Raw genomic sequence first — 26079 nt, forward strand, 5'->3', positions numbered from 1 at the left:
GAGTCACAGGCCACCTTGGGAACCAGCCACCATCCCTTGGTCCTTTGCATGCCCAGAAGCAGAAAATGGAACCCCTGCTGAGCTGCATGAAGGGCCACCCTGGACAAGGCCTTAGAAGTGATCCAGGCTGCTCAGAGCAGCTGAAGCCTGAGGCTCAGAGGCCCCAGGCTGGGCAGGGAGGTTCCCTCTTCTCAGCTTACCCCATTCCTGGGAACACTGGAGCATGACTCTGGTCCCCTTCCAGAACCCATCATTGTGCCCGGAGCCAGTGCGGCACTCAGGAATGCACTGAGAAGAGCCTCCACTTCACACCTTTATTTAACCTGTATCCTCTTTGCCTCTCCCTCCCCCATCGGCCCCTGAGAGGGACTGTCCCCTCCCTGGGGGAGGGACAGCGTTCCCTGGGCAGGGGCCTCCGCGGTGGAGCAAGGGCATCGTCCAGGAGGCTGTGGCCGAGGTTGAGCCCTCGGATACTCTGCGGCCCTGGGTCCCAGTGACCATCAGGAAGGTGAGGAACAGAGAAGTCCGTGCAGCGATGAGGGGACAAGCCGAGGGCGTGTGCGTGGCTGACAGAGGCAGACATGGACTTTGGGAGGCAGGAGCAGAGACTGGGGGATGTGGAGGCCATGGTGGAGTCTTGAGAAGGCACCCCAGGATGCAGGGGAGCAGGATGCAGGGGTGCAGTAGGCACCGGGAGTTACAGTAGGGATGGGCGTGGGGCACGGCTGCGCTCCGAGAACAGGCTCCCAGGGCAGGGCCGGATCAGGTGCTGGCCCTCAGCAGGGGCAGAGGGCGGGCAGGGAAGGCCCTATCTGGGGAGGAGGACGGGAACTTTAGGTGGTAGTGGGGCCAAGGCCGCGGTGCCACCATAGCCAGCTCTCAGATTCAGGGAGGCCAGCCCAGCTGGGCGTGGCCCAAACCACCAATTTGTGCTTCTAGGTTACTTGACGGCTCCAATGTGGCCTCAGCCCCAGCAGGGAAGAGGCCATGGGCAGCCCTCTGCTGCAGACAGCAGCTGTCTCCAGGACTCCTCCCCATCCCAGGCTTTCTGGAAGCTTCCTTCCCTGCTCAGTGTGAGAAGCCCCCAAGCAGATCACCTGCCGTCACAGGGGGTGGAACGTGGCGGGCGGGAAAGCCATGCTGGGGACGGTTCAGAGATTCAACTTGGGTGGTGTCCATTCCCTCCAAAATGACCACGGGTCACTGAATTTTAGTCTGTTTAAGGCCCCGCCCCCACCCGCACCCTCGTGTGTGGCTGGTCTGTTTTCCCTCCCGTTTTGGACAATTACTCAGGCATCTAAGCCTGTGCTGGGATAGCGAGGAGGGGCCACTCTGGGGGCCACAGGCGCTCAGAGCACACCCTGCCCATCCCCCTGGCAGCCGCTGTCCCCGTGGACAATGAGCACCGGGAAGTAAAGGGCGTCCTCGTAGCAGGGCGGGCTCTCCAGGGGCTCCGTGTCCTCCCCACGGCGCCCCAGCGGCCCCCCGCTCAGGCTGCGGAAGACCCCTGGCGTGGCCCGGCCGCCGGCTCCGAGCGAGAGGCGGCTGCGGCTGAAGGGCAGGCGCGGCCCGCTGGGCCGGGCCGGGGGCAGCGAGTTGCTGCTGACAGAGCGGCGGCAGCGCTGGCAGCCGCGGAGGTAGGCGCCCGAGCCCGCGCCCATGACCACGGCCTCCGAGTAGCTGGGCACCAGCTGCCGGTTGGAGCAGATGTGCCACTCGAGCTCGGTGAAGTCCACCGTGGCCACGCGGGAGAGCGGGGGCGCGCTGGGCACGGCCCCCGGAGCGGGCGAGCTGGCGCCGAAAAGCTTCTCCACCTGGTAGTGCACGTGGGCGGTGCCGTAGGCCGCCACCACGCGCAGCGGCCAGGACAGCGTGGCGGCCGACACGAGCCAGAAGACCCAGGCGCGGGCGTACCAGGGCGGGCTGCGGGGGTCGGCGAAGACCATCAGGGACTCGCGGAAGTCCACGTCCTTCAGGTGCATGCCCTCGCGGGCCTCCAGGTAGTCGTCCAGGCCCTCGCTGGCGCTGAAGAAGCGCGCCCGCTGGGTGAGGTACGAGGCCTCGGCCTCGGCGCTGCCGAAGCTGAAGCACTTGGTGAAGCGCAGGCGCGTGGCCGCGTGCTCGGCCAGGCCCACGAGCTCCTTGGAGACGTCGCGGACGCCGTGCGCCGAGTAGTCGAACTCGCCGCGGGCCGTGCGGCTGTCGGCCCTCTCGTGGTAGACCTGCGTGGTGGTGTAGGCGTCGCCGTTGCGGTAGCGGGTGATCTGGCGCGTGCGCCGCACGTAGTGGTAGCTGGTGGCCTTCCACCAGACACAGGGCGGCGCCTGCTGCAGCCGGCGGATCAGGGCCAGCACGGTGTTGGCGTCAGTGCGCGGCGCCTGGCAGGACCTCACGTGACAGTGCCAGCACTCAGCCAGGTAGAGGAGGTAGAGGAGGGAGACGAAGGCCAGCGGGATGTATAGGTAGCCATCGGAGCAGGGGCTGGCCGGGTAGGTGGGTGGCTGGCCCCCCGCGCTGCGGGCCAACGCTGCCTCGGGCCCCAGGACCAGCCGAGGCACGGTGGCCAGGCGACACCAGGCCACTACAGCCCCACAGGCGTGGATGAGTAGCGTGAGGAGCAGGCACTTCCAGTGCGACTCTCGGCACAAGGAGCTTCCCAGGGACTGTTTCAGGGGCCGCTGCTGCAGGGGGGCAGAGAGACGGGAGGCGCGTTTCAGGGCGGGGCCGTCAGTCATGCCTGGCACTTGGTTTAACCCCAGTGAAGAAGGTGATCCATAAGCCCCACTTTGCAGAAGAGGAAACTGAAGCTCTCAGTGATTGAGCCACTTACCCAGGCCTCACCTGTCTGGCTAAGTCACAGTGGCACTGCACCATTCAAACCCAGGCCTCTCCGCCCTAAGCCTGTCCTCCACTGTGCTCTGCTGGTTGTCAGCCAAGGGCACCCAGGACACAACAGACTCACCTCTGCCAGGAGAGAAAAGGACCCCACCCCACCCCCCCACTGGCTGTTGAGAAAACCAAGTTCTGGTCCCGCCTCTGCCCTGATTTGCTGTGTGAACTTGGCCACATCCCTGCCCTCTCTGGGTCTTGATTCCTGGTCGTGGTGGTCTGGGAGGCCAGCACGGCAGGGGTCTGAGGGGAGAACTGGCTCCATTACTCACTGTGTGACTTGGGCAGGTCCCTCAACCTCTCTGGACCTCAGTTTCCTCATCTGCAAACTGGGGGTGCTGTGAGGACTCAACCAGATAATGTATGTGAAGATCTCAGCACAGGGTCTGGCCGTGGGAATAAATATTACTACGGTTACCCTGCGACTCCCTCTGGTCTCTTGTTCCAATAGAGATGGCAGGAGACTTTCAGGAGAGGCTTTTAAGTCAGCAAGACAGAGGGAGCGCTAGGAACGGGGGAGGTGTGAGTCTTGGGGTGGGGAGCATATGGAGGGCCGTCCTCCACTCCCCATCTGTGCTGGGGGAGACACAGCTGCTGGGCAGCAGGGGCCACTCCCTGTCCCAGAGGGCTTGGCACACCCTCCCTGGCAGGGCTGCCAGCCTGGCCTTCTCACCCCCAGGTGCCTATGGAGAGAGAAGAGGGTGGGGAGGAAGTGGAGACAGCAGAGGCGGGTTAAGGAGCCACATCTCCCACCCCAGCCCCACCAGGCCTGAGAGGCCCAAGAGGACAGGACCCACTCCCAGCCCAGCCCAGGGCAGCCTGCACCCCCGTCACCCACCACAGGTGCACACCACCACCCTGACCTGCAGGCCAGTCGGATGCACACTCCCACTCGCCCACACCCCCACATGTTCATCACAGACCCACCCGTTATGGAGGGCCACACCGCCTGTTCATCCAGGAAACACCAGACCCTCACCTGTCCCCAGAGTACAAACCCCTACAACCACAGCACCACAGACAAGGACAGACACACACATACACGTTACACACTCACTGAAGCCCAGAGACACAGCAGACCTTCACGTGACCACAGAGGACATCTCCTCACCCCCCACCCCTACTGCAACCTAACGCCACACCCCCAGAATCCACATCAGAGAGACGCATGGCAACAGGGTGCACTCACATGCACACACACACCCCTGGGTAAGGCCCAAGCCAAGGCATCCTCCGGACCCTCATCTGACTACAGGGCACAGAGTTTCCACGCGAGGTGTGAGGAATGCACACACCCGAATTCACACACTCACACGACACACACACAAGTAGGCTACCTTCACCCAAACACACAGACCCACTCTCGCTGGCCTCCAGGTATCGTCCAGGCCCTGTCATGCCAACACACCACACAGGGCCCCCCAGCGCTGCAGATCTTCCTGGCCAGGGCTGAGGAGGGGCCGTCCTGGGGGCGTCCCAGCAGCAGAGGGGGCCCTCACCCCTCACTTGAAGGGAAGGAGAAGGGGCGCGGAAGGCCGCCTCCCTTCCTCTTGCCCCTCCTCCCCCCAGTCCCTGCTACAGCTGCTGCATTGCAGGCACCACCCGGGCACCTCGTGAGTGGCTGGGCCGGGCTGGGGGCCTGACCCCGCGGCCCTGGGGGTGGGGGCAGCATCCCCGCAGCGCTGAGAAATGGGGATGCCTGGGGGCCAGGCGCTGACGTCATAGGGCGGGCGAGACCGGATAAGGGGGCGCCGGGGGCGGAAGTCGTCCCCCACATTCCTGCCTAGCCGCCCCACCCCTACCCCCACGCGGGCCCCTAGGCCCCGGACCCCGGCGGGACGCGGGCCACCCCAATGACGTCATTGGCCGCAGGGGCTCCGGGACTTCCCCCCTCAGCCCCTCTCCCTTGGGTCTCCCCTCCCTCGTCCCCCTCACGCCTCCCAGGCCCGGGTCCGGCCCCACCGCACAGCGCCGGTACCTCCTCCCGCAGCTCGCTGTCCGGGATGAGCGCGGGCACCTCTCCGCCGTCGCCACCGCCGCCCTCGGGCATGGTGTCCTGGCTGCTTGGGCGGCCCAGGCCCGGGCCCGGGGCATGATAGGGGGAGCGCGCTGGGCTGCGGCGCGGCCCCGGGGGCGTCCGCTCGGCTTGGCGGCCACGGAGGGAGTGCGCGGAGCTCGAGCCCGAGCGCGGCGGCGGCGGCGGCGACAGTGGTGCCCGGCGCCCCGCCCCCCGCTGACCCCGCCCCCACAGCGCCGCCGGCGCCGCCGGCAGCGCCTGGCACCGCAGGGCCCCCCCAGCCCCCGCCGCCGCCGCCGCGAGAACAGGAGCCCCGACTGGGCGGCCGGACTCCCGGGTTCTCCAGCCCCCGCGCTCGCGACCTTGGCTGGTCTTGCTCCCTGGCGCCCGAGTTTCCCCGGTGAAGCAAGGAGGGTGAATCTGCAAGGTGGGTGGGCGCCCGCGGGGTCCCTTATCTAAGGAGTAGGCCCAGAGCTGAGCCCGCCCAGACCCCACCCCTAAAGCCTCACTAGCTGGGGAAGAGGGCAGTTACAGCACAGAAAGGCGTCATGAATCTCATTGGCTGGGCAGAGGTGCTGGGCTCCTCTTAGGGCAGGCAGGCTGGAGGCCAGGATGCCGGGGACCCCAGGCTGCGTGACCTTGGGCCGGCACGTTCCACTCCCAACCTGTTTTCCCATCTGCGGAATGGGATAGAAAGGTTTTGGATTCAATTCACCAACAATCATCATGCTGTGCAGGGGAGTGGGATCTGTCCTGCATGGGATGACCCTTCCCAGGTACACAAGGCCCCAGCGTTGCTCCCTGGCCCTCAGGGCCCATCAGATCCTCACACTTGGGCCAGAGGCTGGGCCTTGCCCCAAGCTGGACAGTCGGTGGGTGGAACGTAAGGGGCTGCAATGCTGGATGGGTTCATTTGTGTTGTGTGTGTGTGTCTGGGCAAAGGGCAACTCAAACACCATTCAGTTAAGCACATTTACCCATTTTAAGGAGAGGTAACTGAGAAGTAGAGAAAGGGGTCAAGGGATCCAAGGTTCCATCTGTTTGTTTATCATTTATTGGTTGGAGTCGGATGTTCTATGCAAGTACTGTGCTTGGCACCGGGTGGACAAGGGTAGGAGCAGAGAATGATACAGGCCCTCTCCTCATGGAACTTACCTCCAGGGCAAATTGGGGTAGAACCCAGCTTGTGGTCTCCACCCCACCCCCGCGCCACTCTCCCCAAGGTCAGGCCTCTGTTCCTTTTGTCCCTCTCAGAGGCAGAGCTAAACTGACTCTTAAAGGATAACTAGGCTTTGGGCAACTGGATATGAGGGCGAGGTGCTTCCCAGGGGTTGGTGGCCTCTGGGCAAAGGCACTGCGATTGGACCACGTGGGCTGAGTTTGGAAAGCAGGAAGGTCACCTGGTGTAACTGGACTCTAGGTAATTAGAGGCAGGTCGCAAAGGACCTGATTGTGCTCTCTGGAAAGCGGTGGCTGAAGGTCTGTGAGAGCGAGGGCCCTGAAGACTGTCTCCAGCGAGGGTGGGAGTGATGAGAACCTGGGTGGAGAGAAATGGACCCCCAGAACTGCGAGTGAGGCTTGGGAGCCTCATTTTGGGAAGACCACAGGACCCGCGACGACTCAGGAGTTTCGGCTGCAGCTTCAGAAAACGGATCAGCACACTTCCGCTCCCAAATCGGCTATCATCGAATCTCTAGGACTTCGAATCTTCTGGGCCTTAGTTTTTCGTATGAGCGCTCGCGGAGGAGCGTGTGGATCGAGACCCTAGGCCCTCGCAGCAGCAAGCCCCCAGGGGTCTCCAGGACGGAGGCAGAGGCTGGAGCGCGTTTTCAGCACCGTACGACGGACAGCACCGCGCGGAGAGGAGGAGTGGGAGGCGGGAGGAGGAGGAGTCAGCATCCTGGGGCTCGCTCGGCCGCGCAGTCGCCGCCCCGCCGAGCCTCCCACCAGGACTGGGCTGCCGGGCTCCGCTCCAGGATTGGGGGAAGTGTAGGGGACGGGGGACGAAAGTGAGCGCAGAGAGGGGGCGGCAGGGCCCCGAGGGCAGGGCTTGGTCAGAGCCCGACGGCCCCATTCGCTCCTGGAGCACGTCGCACGAGTGAAGCTTCGTCCCCGAACGCCCGCCGCGGCTCTCGTCGTGCGTCTCCTGCTGTAGTCGTGGCAGGGTGCGCCAAGTGCCCCACCGCGCAGGCGCGGAAATAATTCTCAACACCCTCAAGCCTTACAACATCTATTGGCTGCTCCCACCGCGAACTAGCAAGCCCCTTATCCAATCAGAGGGCGCCTCGAATCGCTCCGCCTATCCCTCGCCTGGATGTTGACTGCAGCCGAATCCGCCTTGGCGACGACGCGTCAGTAACCAATGGGGAGAGGAGAGGGGCGAGCCTGCACGGCCGAACAGCCAATGGCAGGCGGCGGAGGATGACGCTGTGGACATGGCGTCTGCAGTTCACCGGCTAGGGGACGTGTCGGGCTGCCGAGTAACTTCAGTGGGTGTCCCGGGAGCCGAGCAGCTTCCTTATTAGTATTTGTACCCAGCAGGAGGCGCAGCGGGCCCTCGGGGAGAGCGAGCGTCGCGGCCATGGCTTATCACTCGGGCTACGGCGCCCACGGTGCGTGGGGTGCGGGGCGGGCGGAGCGCGGCTGGGCCCTGCGGAGAGACGGCGGCGCGGCCCGCTCGCCCTGGGGACAGTAGCGCTGAGGGAGCGACCGCTGCCCAGGGCAGGGTGTCACTGGGGCCCCTGCCCCGTGAGACTGCAGCGCGTCCCAGACTTCGCTCTTTCGGCCCAGTTCCGGGCTGTGATGGTACAGCTGGGATCCCCATGCCCGAGCCAGGCACGAACGGGGTCCGCCTCCAGAACTTCCTTTTTCCATCAGACCCTGGTGGGGTCCCTGACCACTGTCCAGGGCTTCCGGGTAGTCAGCTGTCGCCTTTCTCATCTTTGGTCATGCAAGGGTGCCCTCCCAATGATCTTCTCCACGTGTGGCATACTTGTACTCACTCTCCTCAGCTCAGTTCAGAGATCACTTCCCTTGAGAGGCCCCAGGTGGGCAACCAATTCTAGGCGCTGTCTCAGCTCTTCTTTTGCCTACACTTACCAAAGGATTTCTCGCAAAGACCCCTCATCAAAGTTCTTTCTGAATTCGCTACCCTTCACCCAGCCTGGGTTTCCCTCACTGATTGCTTGATGTCCCCAGGACCCATACGGGGCTGCCCGGCTAGGGAAAGGGCTGTGGTTTGGTATTCCTGTATGGTATGCTTGGGATCCTGTCACCTACTCTGATACTTCCAAACCCGCAGGCTCCAAGCACAGGGCCCGGGCAGCTCCGGACCCTCCTCCCCTCTTCGATGACACAAGCGGTGGTTATTCCAGCCAGCCCGGGGGATACCCAGCCCCAGGAGCAGACGTGGCCTTCAATGTCAACCACTTGCTTGGGGACCCAATGGCCAATGTGGCTATGGCCTATGGCAGCTCCATCGCATCCCATGGGAAGGACATGGTGCACAAGGAGGTGTGGCTTGGCCCCAGGGCAAGGGTGGCAGAATTCTTGACTTGGGCTGGGGCATCATGGGATTCTGCCCAATTCCTCAGGGAAGGAGCACACAGAGAAGCACCCTGAGGCTCCAGGTGCGACTTGCCCACAGCCTCCTCTCTCTCCTCCCAGCTGCACCGTTTTGTGTCTGTGAACAAACTCAAGTATTTTTTTGCTGTGGACACAGCCTATGTGGCCAAGAAGCTGGGGCTCCTGGTCTTCCCCTACACACACCAGGTGAGCTTCCTACCAGGTGAGCTGGGGGGCCTCCCCCATCCTGCTCCAGAGTCTGGCTCCCAGACCTCAAACTCCTCTTCTGTTTTCTCATCTTCTCCTGCCCTGGCCGCTGCTGCCGTTGCCAGAACTGGGAAGTGCAGTACAGCCGTGATGTGCCTCTGCCTCCTCGGCAAGACCTCAACGCCCCTGACCTCTATATCCCCAGTGAGTCTCTGACTTGGGCTGGAGGACGTGGGGGAACTTGTGCCTTGAGGGATGAATGGGAAGAGAGAGGCTCAGCACCTGCTCTGGGTGCTTTTTGTGTGTGGCAGTTAGTTGCTAGACACCAGTGAGGTGGTGCAGGGTGACCAGTGAGGATCTTCCTGAATGTGCCTTTGGTGTCCCTGGGACACCCTTTTGAGACCTTCCTGCCTCTTGACTTGGACCATATCCTTCCCCAGCCAGGAGCCCTGGGTTTAGACTTGACTCTGCAACTTGCAGCTGTGGGACTTTATGTTGGTTACTTGCACTCTTTAGTAAAGCAGGAATAACTGCCCCTACCTCTAAGGGTTGTTGTAGAGATTTAGTGAGGTGATGTTTGCTTAGCATAGCACCTGGCACCTGGCAAGCACATAGGAAACATTAGCTGTTATTATCATCATTACTTGTCTTCCAAGGCCTGCTCCATCATCCCCTCCTCCAGGAAGTCTTTCCTGACCCCCTGAGCAAGTGTTGGCTGCTTTCTGGGTTCCCACACTGCCTGTCCACATGGGCTGTGTCTGGCCCACTCTGCAGCTGACTCCTCTGTCCTGTCAGCTGTGCAAGACGAGGCCCATAGTAGGTACTTCAGAGGCGCTTAGAGTGTCAGGGACCAGCCCTCAGAGGAGCTCCAGTGAAGGCAGCTATCCCAGACATCCTGGCAGGACAAAGGTTCTTCTGTCCTTCATCCCACGTGTCCCTGGTAGCCATGTGTAAGGCTAGTATTGGCATCCCCGTTTTACATGTTGAAGCCAAGGCTCAGAGGGGACTTGCGGATCTTTGAGGCCACACAGCTTATAGGTGGTAGAGGTGGTTTCCTAACTCTAGACACTACCCTCTGGTGGTCACATCAGTTCTAGTGCTTCAAAGCGGAACCAGGACAGGACTGATGAGTTAAAACTGCTGCTAAAGCCTGGCTCCCACTGGCCCTGGGCTTTTGTGAAAACAGCCCCAAGTCAGACTTGGAGTTCTCTGCACCGTCAGGGCAGCCAGAGCTGTAGCCAGTGCCAATGGCCAGACTTAGAATTGCTGGCTGAGGTGAGGTCATCTCCATGGCCCCAGGCACTAGGCACAGCCTCGGTTGTCCACTGAACCTACATTTTGGTCCTGTAGTCTTACCAGGATCAGTTTAGTCCCTGAGTAAGATGAGCAGTGGCCTTGGCCTGTGATGTAGTTTCTGAGACACAGCAGAAAACTGGTGAGCTTCCTAGCACAGGGGTGGGGAAGGAGGTGGCTTGTGGTCCTGTGAGAATGGTCAGGTGACATTTACACAGGAGAGAGGGCTGATCAGAGAAAGGCACCCAGGCCGGGCACTGGGGAGCTGAATGTGGAGGTCAGGCTGTGTTGGGACATGCAGGGAAGGTGTATGGGGAAAAGGTGGGGGTCGTAGTGGCCTTGGATGCCGGGAGAGGACTCTGGATGAGGAAGTCAGTCTGATGGTGTCTCTCTGGCTCTTGGCAGCGATGGCCTTCATCACCTACGTGCTGCTGGCCGGGATGGCACTGGGCATTCAGAAAAGGTTGGTGCCAATCCCCTCTACTTCCCTCCCCACTGCTCTCCCCCACCCTGGCTCTTCTCCCCACCTCCCCAGGGGGCCTGTGCCAGGTCCGCTGATGCCCCCAGTCTCTCACCCTCATCCCTGCCACAGGATGGCTGGCTCTGAACTGCCCCCGCCCCGGCACAGGTTCTCCCCCGAGGTGCTGGGCCTGTGTGCGAGCACAGCCCTGGTGTGGGTGGTGATGGAAGTGCTGGCCCTGCTCCTGGGCCTCTACCTGGCCACCGTGCGCAGTGACCTGAGCACCTTCCACCTGCTGGCCTACAGCGGCTACAAATATGTGGGGTGAGCACCTGTGGGCTGGGGAGAGGTGGCCTGGGGAGGAGCCTGTGGCCTTGGGTCTGGACCTGCGTAGGTATAGCTTCGAGCTGTGACCCCCTGAGCCATGATCCTGGACGTGTCTCAGCACCCTGCGGCCTCTAGCCCTGCTCTGTTAGAGGAACCAGCAGTCTCCTGAGGACATGGGTGCATGCAAGAGGTTAGGGCTATGTTGAGAGCCACGCTGGGAACACAGGGGAGAGATCGGGGTCTCAGATCTAGGTCCTGGGGTTGAGGCCTGGGCCTTCCAGATCCCTCTTGGGTCTGGGTCCCTGTGGGGACAGATTAGGAGTGGGGTCTAGCTGGGCTCTGGGTCCTGGTGGGCAGGGCCAATCTCAGGCCTGGACCCTGAGGGATCACTAACCCCCTCCTCCCCACGCCCCCCTGCCTCCAGAATGATCCTCAGTGTGCTCACAGGGCTGCTGTTCGGCAGCAATGGCTACTACGTGGTGCTGGCCTGGACTTCTTCTGCGCTCATGTACTTCATCGTGAGTGTGGGGCCGCCCCTCCCGTCCCTGCACCTGGAGGCAGAGCTGGGCCCCGCCTCCCTCTCCTGGCCCAGCCTCAGCTCCCCTTTCTTCCAGGTGCGCTCTCTGCGGACGGCAGCCCTGGGCCCCGACGGCATGGGCAGCTCCGTCCCCCGGCAGCGTCTCCAGCTCTACCTGACTCTGGGGGCTGCAGCCTTCCAGCCTCTCATCATATACTGGCTGACCTTCCACCTGGTCCGGTGACCCCTGGCCCCAGATGGCACCGATTTTTCCATACATTGAAGATTTGATTTCCTTGACTTTGTTTGACCCTCGTTCCTGGAGCCTTCGGGGAGGGAGGTGCAGACACCTCTGAGGCTTTGCGTTGCCCAGGGGACCAGGCTTGGGGCTGTCTAGGAAGAGGGGGGATGCTGGGATGGCTTCCTGAGTTGGTGACCTTGACACTGCCTTGGAAGGCAGATGGAAAGCCTTCAGCAGGCACAGCCAGGAAAATGAGGATGGGAGGGGCAGCTGCCTCTGGTCAATCTGGGAGGGGCCCCAGAGGGGCCTGTGGCTAGTGGGGTCAGACTAGCTGTGCTAAGGACTTTGCTCAGGCCTGTGCCCTATACAGCCCCCTTGCTCCCATCTCTTCTTCAGCCTTTTCAGGAGCAGAACTGGGGCCCATGTGTTTGCAGTAGTTTATTCATATTTTGTCACAAATGGCTGGGGAGGGGGTGCCGGACTCCTCCAGGCGACATAGAAAATAGGTCCAAGAGACAGGGTGGGCTGAGGCTGGGGTGAGTGAAGACGGGGGCTGGAAAAAAAGCCTGGGGGAGGGAGGAGGGCAGACTAGGGGTGGGGTTGCCCCCTGCTGAGCCTGCTCATTCTGGGTGTGGGTGCCCCCCACCTGCAGGGGGGCCTCAGGGTGGGGGTGGAGGGGGGTGGCCCAGAATTTCCAGGGTCAAGCTCTGGCCCATGGCAGGGCCCAAGTTTCCCCCGAAATGGACAAGGCCAGAGGTCCCGCCCTTCCAGGACTGACTGCCATGCCGGTGGGCTGGCAGAGGAGCCCCTGCCCCTATTTAGAGCTCTGCTCAGCCCTGGTCCAAGGGGGAGGGCCCTGAAGGCGGGGGTGGGGGAGTCCCCGCAGCAGCAGTTTGGGGGTTGGAGAGGCTGGGGGCACCAGTGCCCCCTCCTTCCCCAGGACTGAGGCCTCTGTGGCCAAGGGGCAGGGCTGGGGTGCACAGGCGTCCGGTCCGTTCTGGGCTCGCTCCCTGGCCGGCTTCCCCTTTAGAAACTCACCAACGTATAAACCATACTGTGGGAAGATGACACTGTGAGCCAAGTCCCAAGCAAACCCAGCCAGTGGCCGCCCACTCAGTCACAGCCTGGGTTGCCCTCAGTCCTCAAGGGCAAAGGGCAGGAATGAGGGATTGGAAACATGACACCTGTAACATCCCTTCCCTGAGTTCTGACTGCAATGGGTGGGGCCTCACCTGTACAGGTAATAGAAGAAGGAGAGCAGGTAGAAGGCGAGTTTGCACCAGGACTCCTTCTGGCAGTAGTTGAGGATGTCAGCATTCATGATGGAGACCGCGTCATACATGACCTCAGAGCCATCCGCAGGACGGTGGAAGTACCTGGGCAGAGAGGGGTCTGAGTGCCTACTGCCAGGGCTCCCACCCCAGCCTGCCCTGCTCCCGCCGCAGCCTCCCCAGGCAGCTGCTGCCCTCACCTCCAGAGGTGGTAGAAGAGGAGGGGGATGTTGAGGCCCAGGGTCACCCACTCTGCTGCACACAGAAACATCAGACAGAAGAGGCCGTGGATGGAGTATTCTGGGACCACCAGCTGGGGGAGTGAGGGCGAGAGGTCAGTGGCCTGGTGCCAAGACAGACCCAAACTTGAAGGGCACAGAGAGGCGCTAGGGTTTGAGAGGTGCTTGGCCACCATGACCTCTGGGGACTAAAAGGCCTCTGGCCTCCCACTCCCTCCAAATGGCTGAGTGGATCAAACAGGCCCAGAGAGGAGGAAGGCCTGGCTCTGGGCCACAGGGAGTGGGGGCAGCGCGCCTGCCCCCAGATCGGACACTGACCTTCCGCAGGAGGCAGCAGATGCGTTCGATGTTTTTTAAACGCTCGCGCTGTAGGGGAAGGAAAAGGCCGCGATGCGGGAGGCGCAGGAGCGGGCACCGGGGCGCCCCCCTCCGCCCTGCATGTGGCCGCCAGGGGGCGCCAGAGGAGTCTCTGCGGCACGGAAGCAGCCTCGCCGTCCCCATGGCGACCGTCACCATGGAGGGGCCTTCACCCGCGTCTCCACGACAACGGCCCAGAGCCTGGCAACGACTGCCCCGTGAGAAGGAACTGGAGCCCTGAGCCCGCGCCAGGTGTTTGCTGGGGGCGGGGACAGAGAGGAAGGGGCACGGCCCCCGGCCCCCGCACCGCGCTCCCCTTCCCATGCGCCCCCGCCCCCCAGATGGAAAGACAGACGGACGAACACACCTCGGCACAGCACATGTATCACTTACTGCCCGCGCTGGGTTCCCCTGGTCGATGGGGTTCTTGAAGTCGGTCCGCAGCTCGTCAAAGGCTATGATCTGGGGGAAGGGCGCATGCCCGTCAGGGTTGGGGTAGCAGCTGTGGCCTCTGCAACCCGTCCTTCCATAGGACAGGAATTTATACAAGGGGACCAAGCCAGATGGGGCTTGTTGCAAAAGTGGAGAAACTGAGGCCCAAGGAGGGGCAGGGCCTGGTCACACAACAGACTAGAATGGAACCCTCGCGTCCTGAGCCTAAAGCAGGCGCATGTCCAGTGCGCACCCTTCCAAAACATCCAAAGACCTGGCCGCTTCGGCCCTGTGCGGAGCACTGGGATGCAGCCAGCCCCTGCCTGGGAGGAACCCAGGCTTAGGGAGAGGAGAACTCCGAGCTACATTCCAGGTGATCAGGACTGGGGGTACGGGGGCACCCGGGGTGGGCGTCGAGTCCCGTGTCCGGGTGACAGGGCTCAGGCTCGATTCCGAGGAGGCGTTTGTCTGGTGAACAATGGAGAAGAGCAGTCCACGCAGCAGAAACACAGCTACAGCGGCACGGAGGGTGGAAAGAACAAGGAACATTCAGGAAGCTGTGGGGTTCCTGGGGCTGGAGTGAGTGAGGATTGCAGGAAGAAAGGAGGAAATGGTGAGAGGCGGTGGAGCAGTCAGCAGAGCCAGACACGGGTGCCCTGTGAGGCCAGCCCAGGAGTTTGGACTTTAACGCAAAAATAATGGGGAGCCATTGAGGGCAGAAAGCAGCAGAGTCTTAGGGCTGGCAGGGCAGGAGGTAGGAGCTGGCTAAGGGTCCTGGCCAAGACATCCACAGTGCTTCCGCTCCGCCTGCAGGCTGTTTATTAACTCATTTAATGCTTGAGACAACCTAATGACATAGGCACTAGTACTATTTTCATTTCTGTTTTGCAGATGAGGAAGCTAGGACAGAGAGGTTAAGTGATTTGCCCAAGGCCACACAGCTAGTTAGTGGTTAGCCAGGATTCTCACCCAGTCTGACTCCAGGTTGACATTCCTAACCACTTTGTCCTAGACCAGCGCAGGGCCTGCTGGAGTGTTAGGGGAGGGTGCCGGTGGTGTGAGTGAGAAGAATGGCAGTGGAGGTGAAGAGGCGTGGCTGGATCCTAGAGCTCTTTAGGAGCCAGACTCCAGAGGGCTCCAACGGAGGTGAGGTGAAGGCAGAGTGGCCCAAGGTGCCTTCAGGTGTTGGGGACGTTTGGCGGATGGCAGTGTCCTCACAGGTGGGGTACTGTTGAGGGGAGCAGGTGTTTGAGGGGATGATGGGACGAATCTAGGGGAGCTGGCAGGTGACTTGGGGGAGGTGGGCTGGCAGAGGGGCCTGCTAGGGTCCCCCCTCAGCTCCAGCCCTAGGATGAGGCAGCAGGCCCACCACTCCCAAGCATCCCAGACCCCAGACAGCTCAGAGGGAAAGAACATGGGCTTCCTGGAGGGAGCTGGGACCATCTGGAACCCCCCCAGCTCGCCACTGACTCTGGGCAGCCGCCCGCCTGACAGGCACAGCAGCAGGGTCCAGCAGGGAGAGGAAGGGTGCCGTCTGTCTGCCCCAGAGCTGGCACCACCAGCAGGCGGCGGGTGTCGCGCCTCCCACCCCCCAGGCTGCCTGGCGCTGACTCAGCCCCCTGGAACAAACAATCCCCCACGGTGACAGCTGACACGCGTCACTCACCACCAGGGTTGCTTAGCAACCATTGGGGCCTGGGCTCAGGGTCTGGAGTGGGATCTAGGGTCCTGCCCTGGAAGATTCTAGTTCTTACCAGCCTTGGATTGAGGACCACACCTCCTATCCCCTAGGAGGCCTCACTCTGGGCACTTTACCAATGAGGAGACAGACTGAGGACAAATGACTTGCTAAGATCACCCAGTTAAATGGCTGTGCAAACATAGGGCCTCACGGGTAGTAGGTGTCCATAAGTATCTGTTGAATGGACAGAGGCCTTACTCAAAGCCTGGGCCTTTTCCCCCAGCCTGGGTGCTGCACAAGGGCAAGTCTGAGTCTTACTCATCCTTGACTCCCTCAAAATCACCCAGCGCCTGGTCCTCAAGAAACACCAGTGCAAGTGTGCTGGGTGCAAAACTGCTCTGAGAACCCCCTGAGATCAAGGACGCCATAGGGGCTGTGGGAGGCCCCTGGTTGGGGAGGGGCCTGAAAAGGGGCTTCTTGAATTCCAGGATCCTTTCTCCCGGGAGCCGGTTAGCTCTGTTTCCCAGCCTGTGGCCCCCAATTCCCTCTAGTCCTTAGGACCCTAGCCCTCCTGTCCCTACCCCCCAGGATTGTCCAAGGCCCTGGGGATAGGACAGGAGGCTCAAAGAGATTAAGATGGGCCCAGGGCATGGAGGGTCAGAGAAACAGTGGGGGGAGGGGAGGAAGAAAAAGCAACTGAGAAGCCCAGAGAGAGAGAGACAGAGAGACAGAGAGAGGAGCAAGGCCAGGGTGCGACAGGGCTGGAGCTGTGGTGTGTGGGGTGCCTGTGGGGCTCTCTCCTCACGTGGCAGGGGTGCAGTGACAGTGTATGACTCCTGATGTCCAAGAGAGAGGCAGAAGGGATGGCAAAGGGAGTGAGGGAGAACCATGGAGCCGGCAGCAGGTCCCAGGAAGAGAAAGAGGAAATGGGGAGACCAGGAAAGAGGCAGGTGAGGCGCTGGGAGGAAGGGGGGACAGGGGAATGGGAGAGAGACTAGAGAGGGTAAGAGGATCCCTCAAACGGGGTGACGCCAGGGAGGTGTGAGCCAGCCAGGGTTGAGCTGGGCAGGCTGCTACAGAGACAGAGGCCTGGAGGGCAGCTGGTGGGGGGAGGAAAGAGGGCAGTAAAGGGGGGCCAGGGCCCCCAGTAATGAGCTGGAGGCTGGTTGATAGCTCTGTAGTGAGGGGAAGGAAGCCAGGCAGAGGAGGCCCTCGAGGAGGGGGAGCCCCTGGGGAAGCGATTTGAGCTGATGTGAAGAGAAATGGACATTTGAAGAGGCAGGTGTGAGGCTGGGCCAGGTTGGGGGACAGACCAAGGGGGATGCCAGACAAAGGGGAAGTGCACCCAGAACAGGAGGGAAGCTGGAAAGTCAGGAGCAAAGCTGGGGGGCTGCAAGCCCCAACAAGGGGTAGTAAGACAAGGTGAGCCAGTGGGGGGGGGGTAGGTCTCTGGGGGCTGCTTGATCAGGGAGGGGGCTGGGAAGGGAAAGGGTTAACAGGCTCTGAGATACGTGGGTCCTGTAAACAGATGCAGTTGCCATAGCAACCGGCTCCATCTCTGGGCTGGAAAAACCCACAAAGGGGGGGGGGCAGCAGACAGACAAACTGCCCCACAGACAAACGGGGGCGGCTGGATGGGGGGGCATTTAGAAGGTAAAGGAACAAAAATTCCAGAATTTGCCCCCTACCCCAGGCTGGATGGGGCAGAGGAGGGGAGTCAGGGGCCGACTAACACACACACAGGCAGGCGGGGGCGGCGGAGGAAGGGGGGCCCCGGGAAGGAAGCCGACCATGGGGGGTGCTAATGGGGGCGAACAGAAGCCGACCACGGAGGATAGCAGAGCGGAGGCTCCAAGTTTCCCCGGGGCGCTGAGCCCCCCGCCCCAGCCCCCTCCCGCTCCGTGCGCCCCCCGCCCCCAGCCCCAGCCCCAGCCCCAGCCCCAGCCCGGCCTTACGTGCCAGATGACAAAGAAGATGAGGGAGGCGCACAGCACCAGGGTGAGCATGTAGCAGAACGCGGCGAAGGTGAACGCCATGGCCCCGGCGCCTGGCGGCGGCCCGGGGGGCGCCAGCGCGGGGCCCGGGCGCAAGGGGACGCCCCCCGGCCCGCGCTTAGGGCCGGCCGGGCATGGCCTGCGGGGCTCGGGGGACGCGGGCGGCGCGGCCGGGACCGGGGCCGCGGGGCCGTGGGGGGCGCGGAGCGCGGGCCGGTGGGCTCGGGGGGCGCGTCCGCTGCCGGCTGCCCGGGCCCCGATCGCTCATCCTGCGATCCCTCGCCCGCGGCTCCCTCGCTCTCCAGCCCGCGAAGCCGGCGGGGCGGAGCCAGGGGCGGGGCCGCCGTGCGAACGGCCTCGGGCGGGGCCAGGTCTCCGCGCGCCCCTCCGCCCGCGCGCTCGGCCGCCGCCCCCCGCCCGGCGAGCCCGTGGCCACGCACCCTCGGGGACACGCTGTCACGGTCGCGCACCCCCGGCACCCCTTCTCCTACTCCGCCACAAACCCACCGCAGGCACATTCGGCCACGCGGACGGGCACACGCCCCTACCCTCACACATCGCGTCGCCCTCCCCACGACAGCCCGCACTACGAGGCCTTAAGTGGGAAGCACTTGTTCACTGTCACTGTCCCAGAGGGCAGAAACTCCTGGCTGGAAGCCGGAGCGAAGCAGGGAGTGGAGGCTGAACTGGGGGTCGTGAGGGTGTGGGCCAGGTGCGCCTGGCTCGGGCTCTGGCTGCTGCCCGACTCCACATCTTGGCCGTGGGCCTGCGTGGGTGTTGGCAGCGGCTCGCCAGGTACTCGCTGATGGCCGCCTGCGTCTCTCCCTGACAGAACGGTGCTGGGCCCTTGGGGACAGACCACAGAAGCACAAGCAGGCTGCTCTCCTAGCCCCAGGAAATGGGTCAAGGGCTTTCGCCAGCGACCCCACCACACAAAGCCCAAGCCAGGACCCAGGGCGTCCCACCAAGCCCTGGGCCCCAAATCCATCCTGCACCCAAAGGCTGGGCTCAGCCCACAGACCACGCTCAGCCACCACAACTTCCTTGCAAAAACCCTCGGCTCACCTGAGGGCCAGTGGAAATTTATTGATTTTTATTTTGTCCTTTTCCATCTTTTCCCCAAGTGGCTTTTCCTTGCAAAATGCCTGACATGACACCAGAGGGGAACCTGGGAGTGGAGGATGCCCCAAGGGGCAGCCCAGGGACTTAAATACAAGCTGGAGGGCAGGGCACGGGTGGGACAGGCAAGAGACAGCACAAGGGACATGGCTTCTTACGTAGAGACCAAACATTTGTTTTTCCGCAGGAAGCAGCTGTGCCAGAGGGCAGGGGGCTAGGATCCTCGGTGGGAAGGGGGTGAGTAGAGGCCCCCCAACCCTGGGTTGAACCCACATTCCCCAGAGTAGTAGCCGCAGGGGCTGAGGACCTGCCCTACTAGGCTCTGAGGGCTGGAAAGGGAGAATAAGCCAGATGTGCTGCCTCGGGGAGGGAGGAGGTGCTGGCAGAGTGAGGGTTAAGGCTGGTGCCCAGCCTTGGGCACGGTGGGCCTTCCGCCTCTGCCTGCCGTGGGGACAAAGGGGCACGGTGGGCAGGCAGTACATGGACCTGGCTCTGGCAGGGCAGGGGGCGGCAGAAACAGGCTCCCTCTGGGCTCAAGACACAGGCCCAGCAAGGTTGCCCGCCCACCTGCCTTCGATGTGCTCTCAGACCCCCCACAGCTGGACGGCTTGAGCTGGGAGCGTGGGAGGGGTGGGAGGAGGAAAGGGTGAGCTGCTGAGCCCCTGTGATCCCCACACTCATCCTGAGGTCCGGCCCAGGACCCTGGATCCCAGATCCTGGATCTCCTGGCCACACTCCTGGCCCCAGCCACTGACTGCAGGGAGGCCCTCAGCTCTAGGGAAGGAGGGAGAGAGGGAAGAAGGGGAAGGAGAAAAACCCAGTGCAGCATACATGGGGGGCAGGAGGGAGACAGACAGAGGAACCCTCGTTCCAAAGAAAAGTGTGTGGTGGGGCATCTTTTAAAGTTACCTAGAGGCAGCAGCAGAGCAAGCCCCACCCTAGCCACAGGTCCTGGGTGTCTTCCCTGGGGGGCCCTGACAGAATCAGGGCTCAGGGCAGCAGACAGATGGGCCAGAGGGAGATGGGGAGCCCAGGACACCCCAAAGCCACAGACTCAAATGCCCCAAGAGAGGGAGTGGGAGGCACCTCCTGCCCCCTCCAGGGGCATCATCTGGAGAAGATGCCCCCTCCTGTCCCACTCCACATGCCCCTTCTAGCAACAGCCACCACCAGCTGGCTTTACAGGGGTACTGTCGATCTTGAGGTTGGGCCGTTCACCCCCCGAGGCTGCCCCAGGCCCCATCCGCTTTTTGATCTCAGCAGCCATAGTCATGAATGCCTGCTCGACATTGGTAGCGTTCTTGGCACTTGTCTCCAGGAAGGGGATGCCCAGAGAGTCTGCAAACTCCTGACAAGGGGAGAGGAGAGAAAAGAGGGGAGAGAAGGGTGAGGGGCAGTAGGCCCCAGGCCCCCATGGGCAGCCTGGCCCAGGCCCCGCTCACCTTGGCCGTGGTGTTGTCCACCACCTTCTTGGTGGTGAGGTCACTCTTGTTGCCCACCAGGAGTTTATTGACGTTCTCACTGGCGTAGCGGTCGATCTCCTGCAGCCACTGCTTCACGTTGGCGTAAGACTCCTAGAGGGGACCAGGGTCAAAAGTTATTTTCTTCCTAACTCCCACCTCCACCCAAGGCCTGGAGAACAGGGGCTTCTTTGAGGGGAAGTGAGCTGCCTGGGGCCCCTGAGAGAGGCAGGGGTTCAGGGGTGTGGAGGAAACCCTCTCTTCCAGGCTTAGCATTCCTTCCTGACCTCCTCCATCTGGACCTCAAAAGCCAGGCCCAGCACAGCCCCAGCTGCCTGCCAGCGGCCCTAACACTTCCGCAGCTGCCTAGGCCTACAGGCCAGCCAGATCCGCTTCCTGCAGCTCTCTCTCCCTGAGACACCTATAGGCTGAACCACACATGGGGAACAATGGCATCAAAGGGCCAGAGGGGAGACAGGAACAGAGAGTAATGGGTCCACAAGACTCTCAAAGTTCCCACAGGGGCCTTAAAATCCCTTTAAAGTTTGAAGCCTTGGAACCCAGTGGGGGGTGGAGGGTCCTTTCAAAGGCCTCGGCCTACAAGGGAGACAGGTCTCCTGAGAACAGAGCCCACGTTCACCCTACTTTTGGCACCAACAGTCTAATCACTGGGGGCCCCACTTCCCCCCACCCCCAGACAGGTGACAAGACTTCTAGGAAAGTACTGAAGCTAGAGCCACCTTTCATTCTTAGCAGCCAGGTGATACCATACTAGGCTCAAACTTAGACCTCTGCCCTGTGCCAAGCTAGGCCCTCTGCAGGGCGCTGGGGACAAAGAAGGGAATCGTGCCTGGGCCCTGCCCTAAGGCATTCAGAGGACACTGGAGGAACCGAGCAGGACACATATGGCAAGACAAGACAGAAGGTGGAGGCTGGGGAGCCCCAGGACCATCTCTACCTTGAGGGGCTACAGCTGACCTAAGCCTGCAGGCAGGAACTGGCCTTGTGCAGGACAGGTGCCAGTTGAGGGGACAGTGTGTGCCAGGTCACAGGAGGGGAGGGGGAAGAAGTGGCCCACTGCTGGGCTGCAGACCCTTAGGGAAGGCAAGGGAGCGGGCGGGCCAGAGCACAGTGTCTTAGCCTGGCAGGAGGCAGCTGTGCCAGAGGCCAGGGGCTAGGATCCTGGGTGGGACAGAGGTTTTCTCAGGCAAGAGGCGGCAGGATCACACCTATGGTCTGTGAAGACAGTCCCAGCAGGCGTCTGCAGACCAGACGAGAGCAGCAAGATGGAGACCAAGTGGGAGGTGACGGGAATAATCAGGGGAAGAGAGGACGTGCCCTGAGCCAGGGAAGCACACAGGACCTAGCATCAGACCATCCTAGGCTAAGCCCTTGCTCAGCCATTTACTGTGCGTGTCACCTTAGGCATGTCACCTGATGTCTCTCGGCCTCAGTTTCCTCATTTCTATAAAACCGTAGCTCCTGGCAGGGCTGCTGTGAGCATGAGAATGAATGCAGGCCTGTCTCCTAACAAGTGCTTAATTAGCAAGAGCTGCTATTATCCTCATCACTGCTATTATCACGAGGGGACAGATTTGAGAGAGGATGGGGAGAGAAGAGAACCTTGAGACTGACTGGATTGGGGAGGAAGAGTTTTCTGGTCAGGCTGACAGGGACCCTGTTACAAAGATGGGGGTGCAGGCACCAGTTTGGGGAGAGAAAGTGAGGCCAGTGCTGAACCTCTGAGAACTGCAGACAGTCTGGAGCTCGGGAGAGGCTGCCTGAGGACAGGAAAGGGCCAGGAGCCCTGGGTCCCAACACTGACTTTGCCCTTCCTAACTGAGACGAGGGCGAGTTACTGAACAGCTTCCTCCTCTGGAGAACACGGAGCCCACCATTTAGTCCCCTGGGTAAGACTGGAGGACGAGAAATCACACAGACACAAAGTACCAGCACAGACACGGACACAGGGAGCGAGTCCACAGTGACAGCTATTTGGACTCTGGGCTCACAGAACATAGGGCAGAAGCCAAAGCATGAGAACGACCAGAACCGTGCAAGGGGAGTAAGGAAGACACTTGGGGCAGAGTCAGGAGGTACAAAATAGGGGGTTGTGGGGGGCAGTACAGGCTAAACCAGTAAAAGGACATTGCGAAAACAGAACCGAAGGCTGGAGAAGGTTGGGAGCTGGGGATAGTGAACTTTTCAAGGAGAGAAAAGACAATGGAGTTAAAAGCCACAAGAGGTCACTCAGGTCAAGAGCTGAAATGAGGTCACTGGATTTGGCAGTCAGGAGGGCCCTGGTGACCTCTGTCTGGGTGGTGCACAGCTCACCCACAGCCTGTGCAGAGCTGCGGGGAGCGGGGTGGAGGCATCATGAGCTGGAGCCCAGCTGCCCCTCAGACAGGGACTCCTCCCAGCCCAGCGCTGACGTAAGGTTCTCCACGTCCCCAGAGCCTGGCCCCTGTTAAGCAACAAGGTTTGGTAGAAAAAACAAAGCAGGTGGAATCAGCAGACCAGGCTTTCTGCCTCCACCACTGAACCCTCAGCACGTCACCTCACCATGCTGAACCCGATTTCTCATCCATAACATAGGGACGTAACGCAGGCCTCTTAGGAGCATCAAAAGGCAACTTGAAGGCTGTGTGACAGGTTCTATAAATTATAAGGTTCGATGGGAGCATTTCTGGCTGTTGCTGTCACCACTGCTGCCAGTGACATGTGACTAAAGCTGCTTCGGGAGACACAGGGCTGCTAGACCTCTGCTCACGCTGGGCCCAGCGCTCAGGGCTCCCTCCCTTCCTCGTCTGGCCCTCCAATTGTTCCTCCAGTGTCTTCACACAGGAAGCCACAGCCCAGCACAGCCGCCAACCACCTGACTAAACCCCCACAACACACAGGTGTGCGGAAGGTTGACAACACGGTGGCAAGGTTGGCAGGGAGGTGTGAGGCCTGGTTCTGCCAAGACCCTTAGCAGGACCTCGGGAAGATCCATTTCTGTGCGTTTCTCTCCCTGTGACATACGGCCAAACAGCCTCCTTTCCAGAAGGCGTCAGGAAAGAGGGAGGGCAGCACCCTCAGGCCTCAGTCAAAGGCCTCAGGCTGAGGAGGCAAAGCTGAGGACAGCGTCCACGAGTACCTGGTCAGTGACGTCATACACCACGATGATGCCATGAGCCCCCCGGTAGTAGCTGGAAGTGATGGTCCGGAACCGCTCCTGACCAGCTGTGTCCCACTATAAGACATTAGGCAGAGGGCAGGTCAGTCCCAGGCTTCGTGTCCAGAGCCCCTTCCCTCCCAAGGCAATGCCTCTGTACCAGGGGTTTTGGGAAGAGTGACACTCACAATCTGAAGTTTGATGGTTTTGCCATCCAGCTCAATGGTTCGGATCTTGAAGTCCACCCCGATGGTGCTAATGTAGCTCTCTGTGTATGTATCATCCTGGAAGGTCAAGGGCCAGTGAAATGGCCTGAGTAAATGAGCCCAAGGCCCACTGGGACAGCCTCCCTCCAGCTCCCTGTCCCAGGTGGGCTCCTCACTGCCAAGCCCCAGTTCTCAGCACCCCTACTTGCCCGCCCTGGGCCACTGTTCAGTCAGATGTGTTGCTGGCAGGTCCTGCAACTTCATCCTTGGTTCCCAGGGCTTGTAACTGCTGTGCTCCGGGTTGCCCCTTGCCCCCCAGCCACCAGCCAGGACCCCAGATGGATGGTATGGGAGGCTTCTTACTCACAGCAAACCGCAGGAGCAGGCATGACTTGCCCACGCCCGAGTCACCAATCAAAAGCAGCTTAAACAGGTAGTCACTGGAGAGAGAGGATCAGAAGGCATGAAGGCAGGAGCCCACTAGCATCATCCTAGGGTCACAATTCCAGCATCCCCCCATACCATGAGGCATGCCTCGGTTTAGAGCACAATGGTGCTCACCAGATCCTCATCCAGGTTCTGGGTTGGGGGGGGGCTGACCCCTCACATAGCACAGCTGGCTCAAAGGGCTCTCAGCTTGCCAAGTCTGAAGTTCCACTTTATGGAGAAAGAAACCAGGGCACAGAGAAGGACATGACCTGCCAAGGTGACGAAGCTGGGTATCCTACCCTGATTCCTGATAGATTCCCTGGGTCTGTCCAGGATGGGCTATTCAGACAACCCCCACTGCACACCCTGTGGTGTGCCTGGCGTGGCAGGGGAGGCCAGTGGAAAGCAGGGCCCAGTCCCAGACCTATTAAGTGAAAAAACTACATAAAGAGCCTGATATGAAGTCACCAAGAAGAGGTGGTCAGCAAGTGGGGATGATAATCACATTTAATATTTATTGAGTTCCTACTTGTGATGAAGCACTCCAAATGCAACTCATTTAATCCTCACAACAGTCCGATGAAGTGAGTGTTGTTATTTCCAACTAATGAGGAAACCACAGGTCAGAGAAGGGAAGCGACTTGCCCAGAGATAACTTTCAGACCAAGTCTGTCAGACTCCGAGGACTCTGTGGGAGCCGCTGATGCCCTCCTTTGTTCCCCTTCTAATCCAGCTCAGACCTTCCCCTTCCCCAAGGAAACCTGAGGCCCGGATCTGGGGAGAAAAAGGAAGTGGCTGAAGAGGAAGAAGATAACTGATACTTGGGGAAAACTGCAAGCCCTGGGCATGAGACGTGGGCCACCTACCCGCAGGGGGAGTAACCAAGAAGTGAGGAAAGTTTGAGGACCAAAGAATCCCACTGGAAGGTGGAAAGCAAATTCCACGTTCACGTGAACTTCATCGGCAGTGTGACAGCAAAGGTTAGTGTGTGTGACGGTGGTGCTGGGGCCTGAGCAAAGGTGAGAGCGGGAAAGGACAGAACGCCAGGGTGGCAGGACGGCATGGCCCAGGCAAGGGGCAGGAAGCAGCCCTGGAGGGGAGGACCTGCGGGAGATGTGGCCCAAGTGTTCCTTCAGCCCAACCCCAAAAACCAGGCTCCAGGAGGAAGATAAGGGCAGATGGATTCACTGACCAACCTAAAGGGCCCAAGTCTGAATCCACGAACAGAAACTATCGTGACGGGCTCCAAAACGCCGGGACCGTGGTCAAGCAGCAGGTGGGGAAACTGAGGCCCGGAGTGACTGGAGCTGCAGGGTCACCTGACCGATAATGCCTTGTGGGGCCAGTGCCTTGGGCTCCAAGTGCTATCTCTCGGGGTCGCCGTGTCTGAGCCCGGGGTACGAGAAGTCGGGGTGTCTAGCCAGGGTCCTAGGGCCCCCGGGGGGAGGGGCAGGACCCGGATGTGAGGGGGGGCAGCGGAAGACGGACCCGGATGTGGGGGCGCCGCGCAGCCCTGATCCGGGCCAAACAACCCCGGTAAGCGTACAGCCCCGTACTCGGGATCGAGGCTGCGCCGCACGGCGCGGGCGGGGCTCACTCACTATTCGGGGTTCATGGCGGCGGCGGCGGCCCGCTCGGTCGCTCCCAGTCGGCTCTGCTCCGCCTCCCGTTCCAAGATGGTGGCCGCTCCGCCCCGAGGCCCCGCCCGCGCCGCGCAGGCGCAAATGACTCCGACTGGGGCCTCGTCGCGCTGCTTCTCGGGACTTGTAGTCTCCCTCGCCGCCCAACTCACCGCGCTGCGCAGGCGTAGCCCGGAGGCCTGTGCCTTCTCGCCCTTCACCGCCGGCGCAGTGCCTTCTGGGGCTTGTAGTTTGCTCCCCAAACGGACCCGGCTCCAGGACCGCGCTGGGGCGGGCGGCGCTTCAGTCTGACGGAGGCAGTCATCCTTCCCCGCCCAGCTTGCCAGCATTAAACCAGAAGGTGGGTGCCAATAACAGACTAGTAAAAGTCCTTGTCAAGGGTTCTTCATGTGCTGGGCACTCTTAACTCATCCGAGCAGGATGTTATCACCCACGTTCTAAAGATGAAAACATCGAGTCTCAGGAAACTCGCTCAAGGCACACCACTGAGCAAGGAGCAGACACGCCCGCGCCCTCTAGCACCCCAGGAGCGAAGGTTTGGGAAGAAATCCTGAGCCTGTGGAGCCCCGAACAATTGCG

At 61.3% G+C, this 26079-nt stretch overlaps 4 protein-coding genes across 9 annotated transcripts; 1 reads left to right on the forward strand and 3 right to left on the reverse strand.

Annotated features, from left to right (window-relative positions):
• Window positions 1-306: 306 nt before the first annotated feature.
• Window positions 307-5075, reverse strand: TMEM151A (transmembrane protein 151A). Of its 2 annotated transcripts, none has more exons than XM_045556836.1 (2): window positions 4868-5075; window positions 307-2681 (listed from the first exon to the last, which is right to left on the reverse strand). In XM_045556836.1, the coding sequence occupies exons 1-2, from the start codon at window positions 4937-4939 to the stop codon at window positions 1350-1352; spliced, it is 1404 nt and encodes a 467-aa protein (XP_045412792.1). In that variant the 5' UTR covers window positions 4940-5075; the 3' UTR covers window positions 307-1349. The 2 variants fall into 2 exon arrangements, with proteins under 2 accessions (XP_045412792.1, XP_045412793.1); XM_045556837.1 differs by lacking the exon at window positions 4868-5075 and adding an exon at window positions 3162-3733 and having other exon boundaries at window positions 307-2964.
• Window positions 5076-7306: 2231 nt separating this feature from the next.
• On the forward strand, window positions 7307-11574 carry YIF1A (Yip1 interacting factor homolog A, membrane trafficking protein). 3 transcript variants are annotated; one of them, XM_045558414.1, is made up of 8 exons: window positions 7307-7518; window positions 8208-8419; window positions 8573-8677; window positions 8803-8881; window positions 10376-10433; window positions 10599-10754; window positions 11182-11275; window positions 11372-11574. In XM_045558414.1, the coding sequence occupies exons 1-8, from the start codon at window positions 7488-7490 to the stop codon at window positions 11516-11518; spliced, it is 882 nt and encodes a 293-aa protein (XP_045414370.1). In that variant the 5' UTR covers window positions 7307-7487; the 3' UTR covers window positions 11519-11574. The 3 variants fall into 3 exon arrangements, with proteins under 3 accessions (XP_045414370.1, XP_045414369.1, XP_045414371.1); XM_045558413.1 differs by having other exon boundaries at window positions 11182-11574; XM_045558415.1 differs by lacking the exon at window positions 10599-10754.
• Window positions 11575-11935: 361 nt separating this feature from the next.
• CNIH2 (cornichon family AMPA receptor auxiliary protein 2) lies at window positions 11936-17813 on the reverse strand. 2 transcript variants are annotated; one of them, XM_045558417.1, is made up of 6 exons: window positions 17451-17813; window positions 13776-13844; window positions 13344-13391; window positions 12987-13099; window positions 12748-12891; window positions 11936-12569 (listed from the first exon to the last, which is right to left on the reverse strand). In XM_045558417.1, the coding sequence occupies exons 1-6, from the start codon at window positions 17529-17531 to the stop codon at window positions 12542-12544; spliced, it is 483 nt and encodes a 160-aa protein (XP_045414373.1). In that variant the 5' UTR covers window positions 17532-17813; the 3' UTR covers window positions 11936-12541. The 2 variants fall into 2 exon arrangements, with proteins under 2 accessions (XP_045414373.1, XP_045414372.1); XM_045558416.1 differs by lacking the exons at window positions 13776-13844; window positions 17451-17813 and having other exon boundaries at window positions 13344-13767.
• Window positions 17814-18529: 716 nt separating this feature from the next.
• On the reverse strand, window positions 18530-25629 carry RAB1B (RAB1B, member RAS oncogene family). Of its 2 annotated transcripts, none has more exons than XM_045558419.1 (6): window positions 25462-25629; window positions 23799-23871; window positions 23414-23509; window positions 23208-23303; window positions 20051-20182; window positions 18530-19956 (listed from the first exon to the last, which is right to left on the reverse strand). In XM_045558419.1, the coding sequence occupies exons 1-6, from the start codon at window positions 25473-25475 to the stop codon at window positions 19762-19764; spliced, it is 606 nt and encodes a 201-aa protein (XP_045414375.1). In that variant the 5' UTR covers window positions 25476-25629; the 3' UTR covers window positions 18530-19761. The 2 variants fall into 2 exon arrangements, with proteins under 2 accessions (XP_045414375.1, XP_045414374.1); XM_045558418.1 differs by lacking the exon at window positions 25462-25629 and adding an exon at window positions 23993-25398.
• Window positions 25630-26079: the final 450 nt, after the last annotated feature.

The sequence above is a fragment of the Lemur catta genome, chromosome 7, assembly GCF_020740605.2.
Source record: "Lemur catta isolate mLemCat1 chromosome 7, mLemCat1.pri, whole genome shotgun sequence".
NCBI lineage: Eukaryota > Metazoa > Chordata > Mammalia > Primates > Lemuridae > Lemur > Lemur catta.

Coding starts and splice junctions, on each gene's coding strand:
- TMEM151A (XM_045556836.1), bottom strand. CDS start 4,939: ATGCCCGAGGGCGGCGGTGGCGACGGCGGAGAGGTGCCCGCGCTCATC. Junction 2,682..4,867: donor ACAGCGAGCTGCGGGAGGAG/GTACCGGCGCTG, acceptor GCCCCCCTGCAG/CAGCGGCCCCTGAAACAGTC.
- YIF1A (XM_045558413.1), top strand. CDS start 7,488: ATGGCTTATCACTCGGGCTACGGCGCCCACG. Junction 8,420..8,572: donor AGGACATGGTGCACAAGGAG/GTGTGGCTTGGC, acceptor CTCTCCTCCCAG/CTGCACCGTTTTGTGTCTGT. Junction 10,434..10,598: donor GCACTGGGCATTCAGAAAAG/GTTGGTGCCAAT, acceptor GCCCCGGCACAG/GTTCTCCCCCGAGGTGCTGG.
- CNIH2 (XM_045558416.1), bottom strand. CDS start 13,706: ATGGGAAGGGGAGCGCGGTGCGGGGGCCGGGGGCCGTGCCCCTTCCTC. Junction 13,100..13,343: donor TCTGCTGCCTCCTGCGGAAG/GTCAGTGTCCGA, acceptor TCACTCCCCCAG/CTGGTGGTCCCAGAATACTC. Junction 12,892..12,986: donor CTCTTCTACCACCTCTGGAG/GTGAGGGCAGCA, acceptor CTCTCTGCCCAG/GTACTTCCACCGTCCTGCGG.
- RAB1B (XM_045558419.1), bottom strand. Junction 23,304..23,413: donor AAACCATCAAACTTCAGATT/GTGAGTGTCACT, acceptor AATGTCTTATAG/TGGGACACAGCTGGTCAGGA. Junction 19,957..20,050: donor TGGACAACACCACGGCCAAG/GTGAGCGGGGCC, acceptor TCCCCTTGTCAG/GAGTTTGCAGACTCTCTGGG.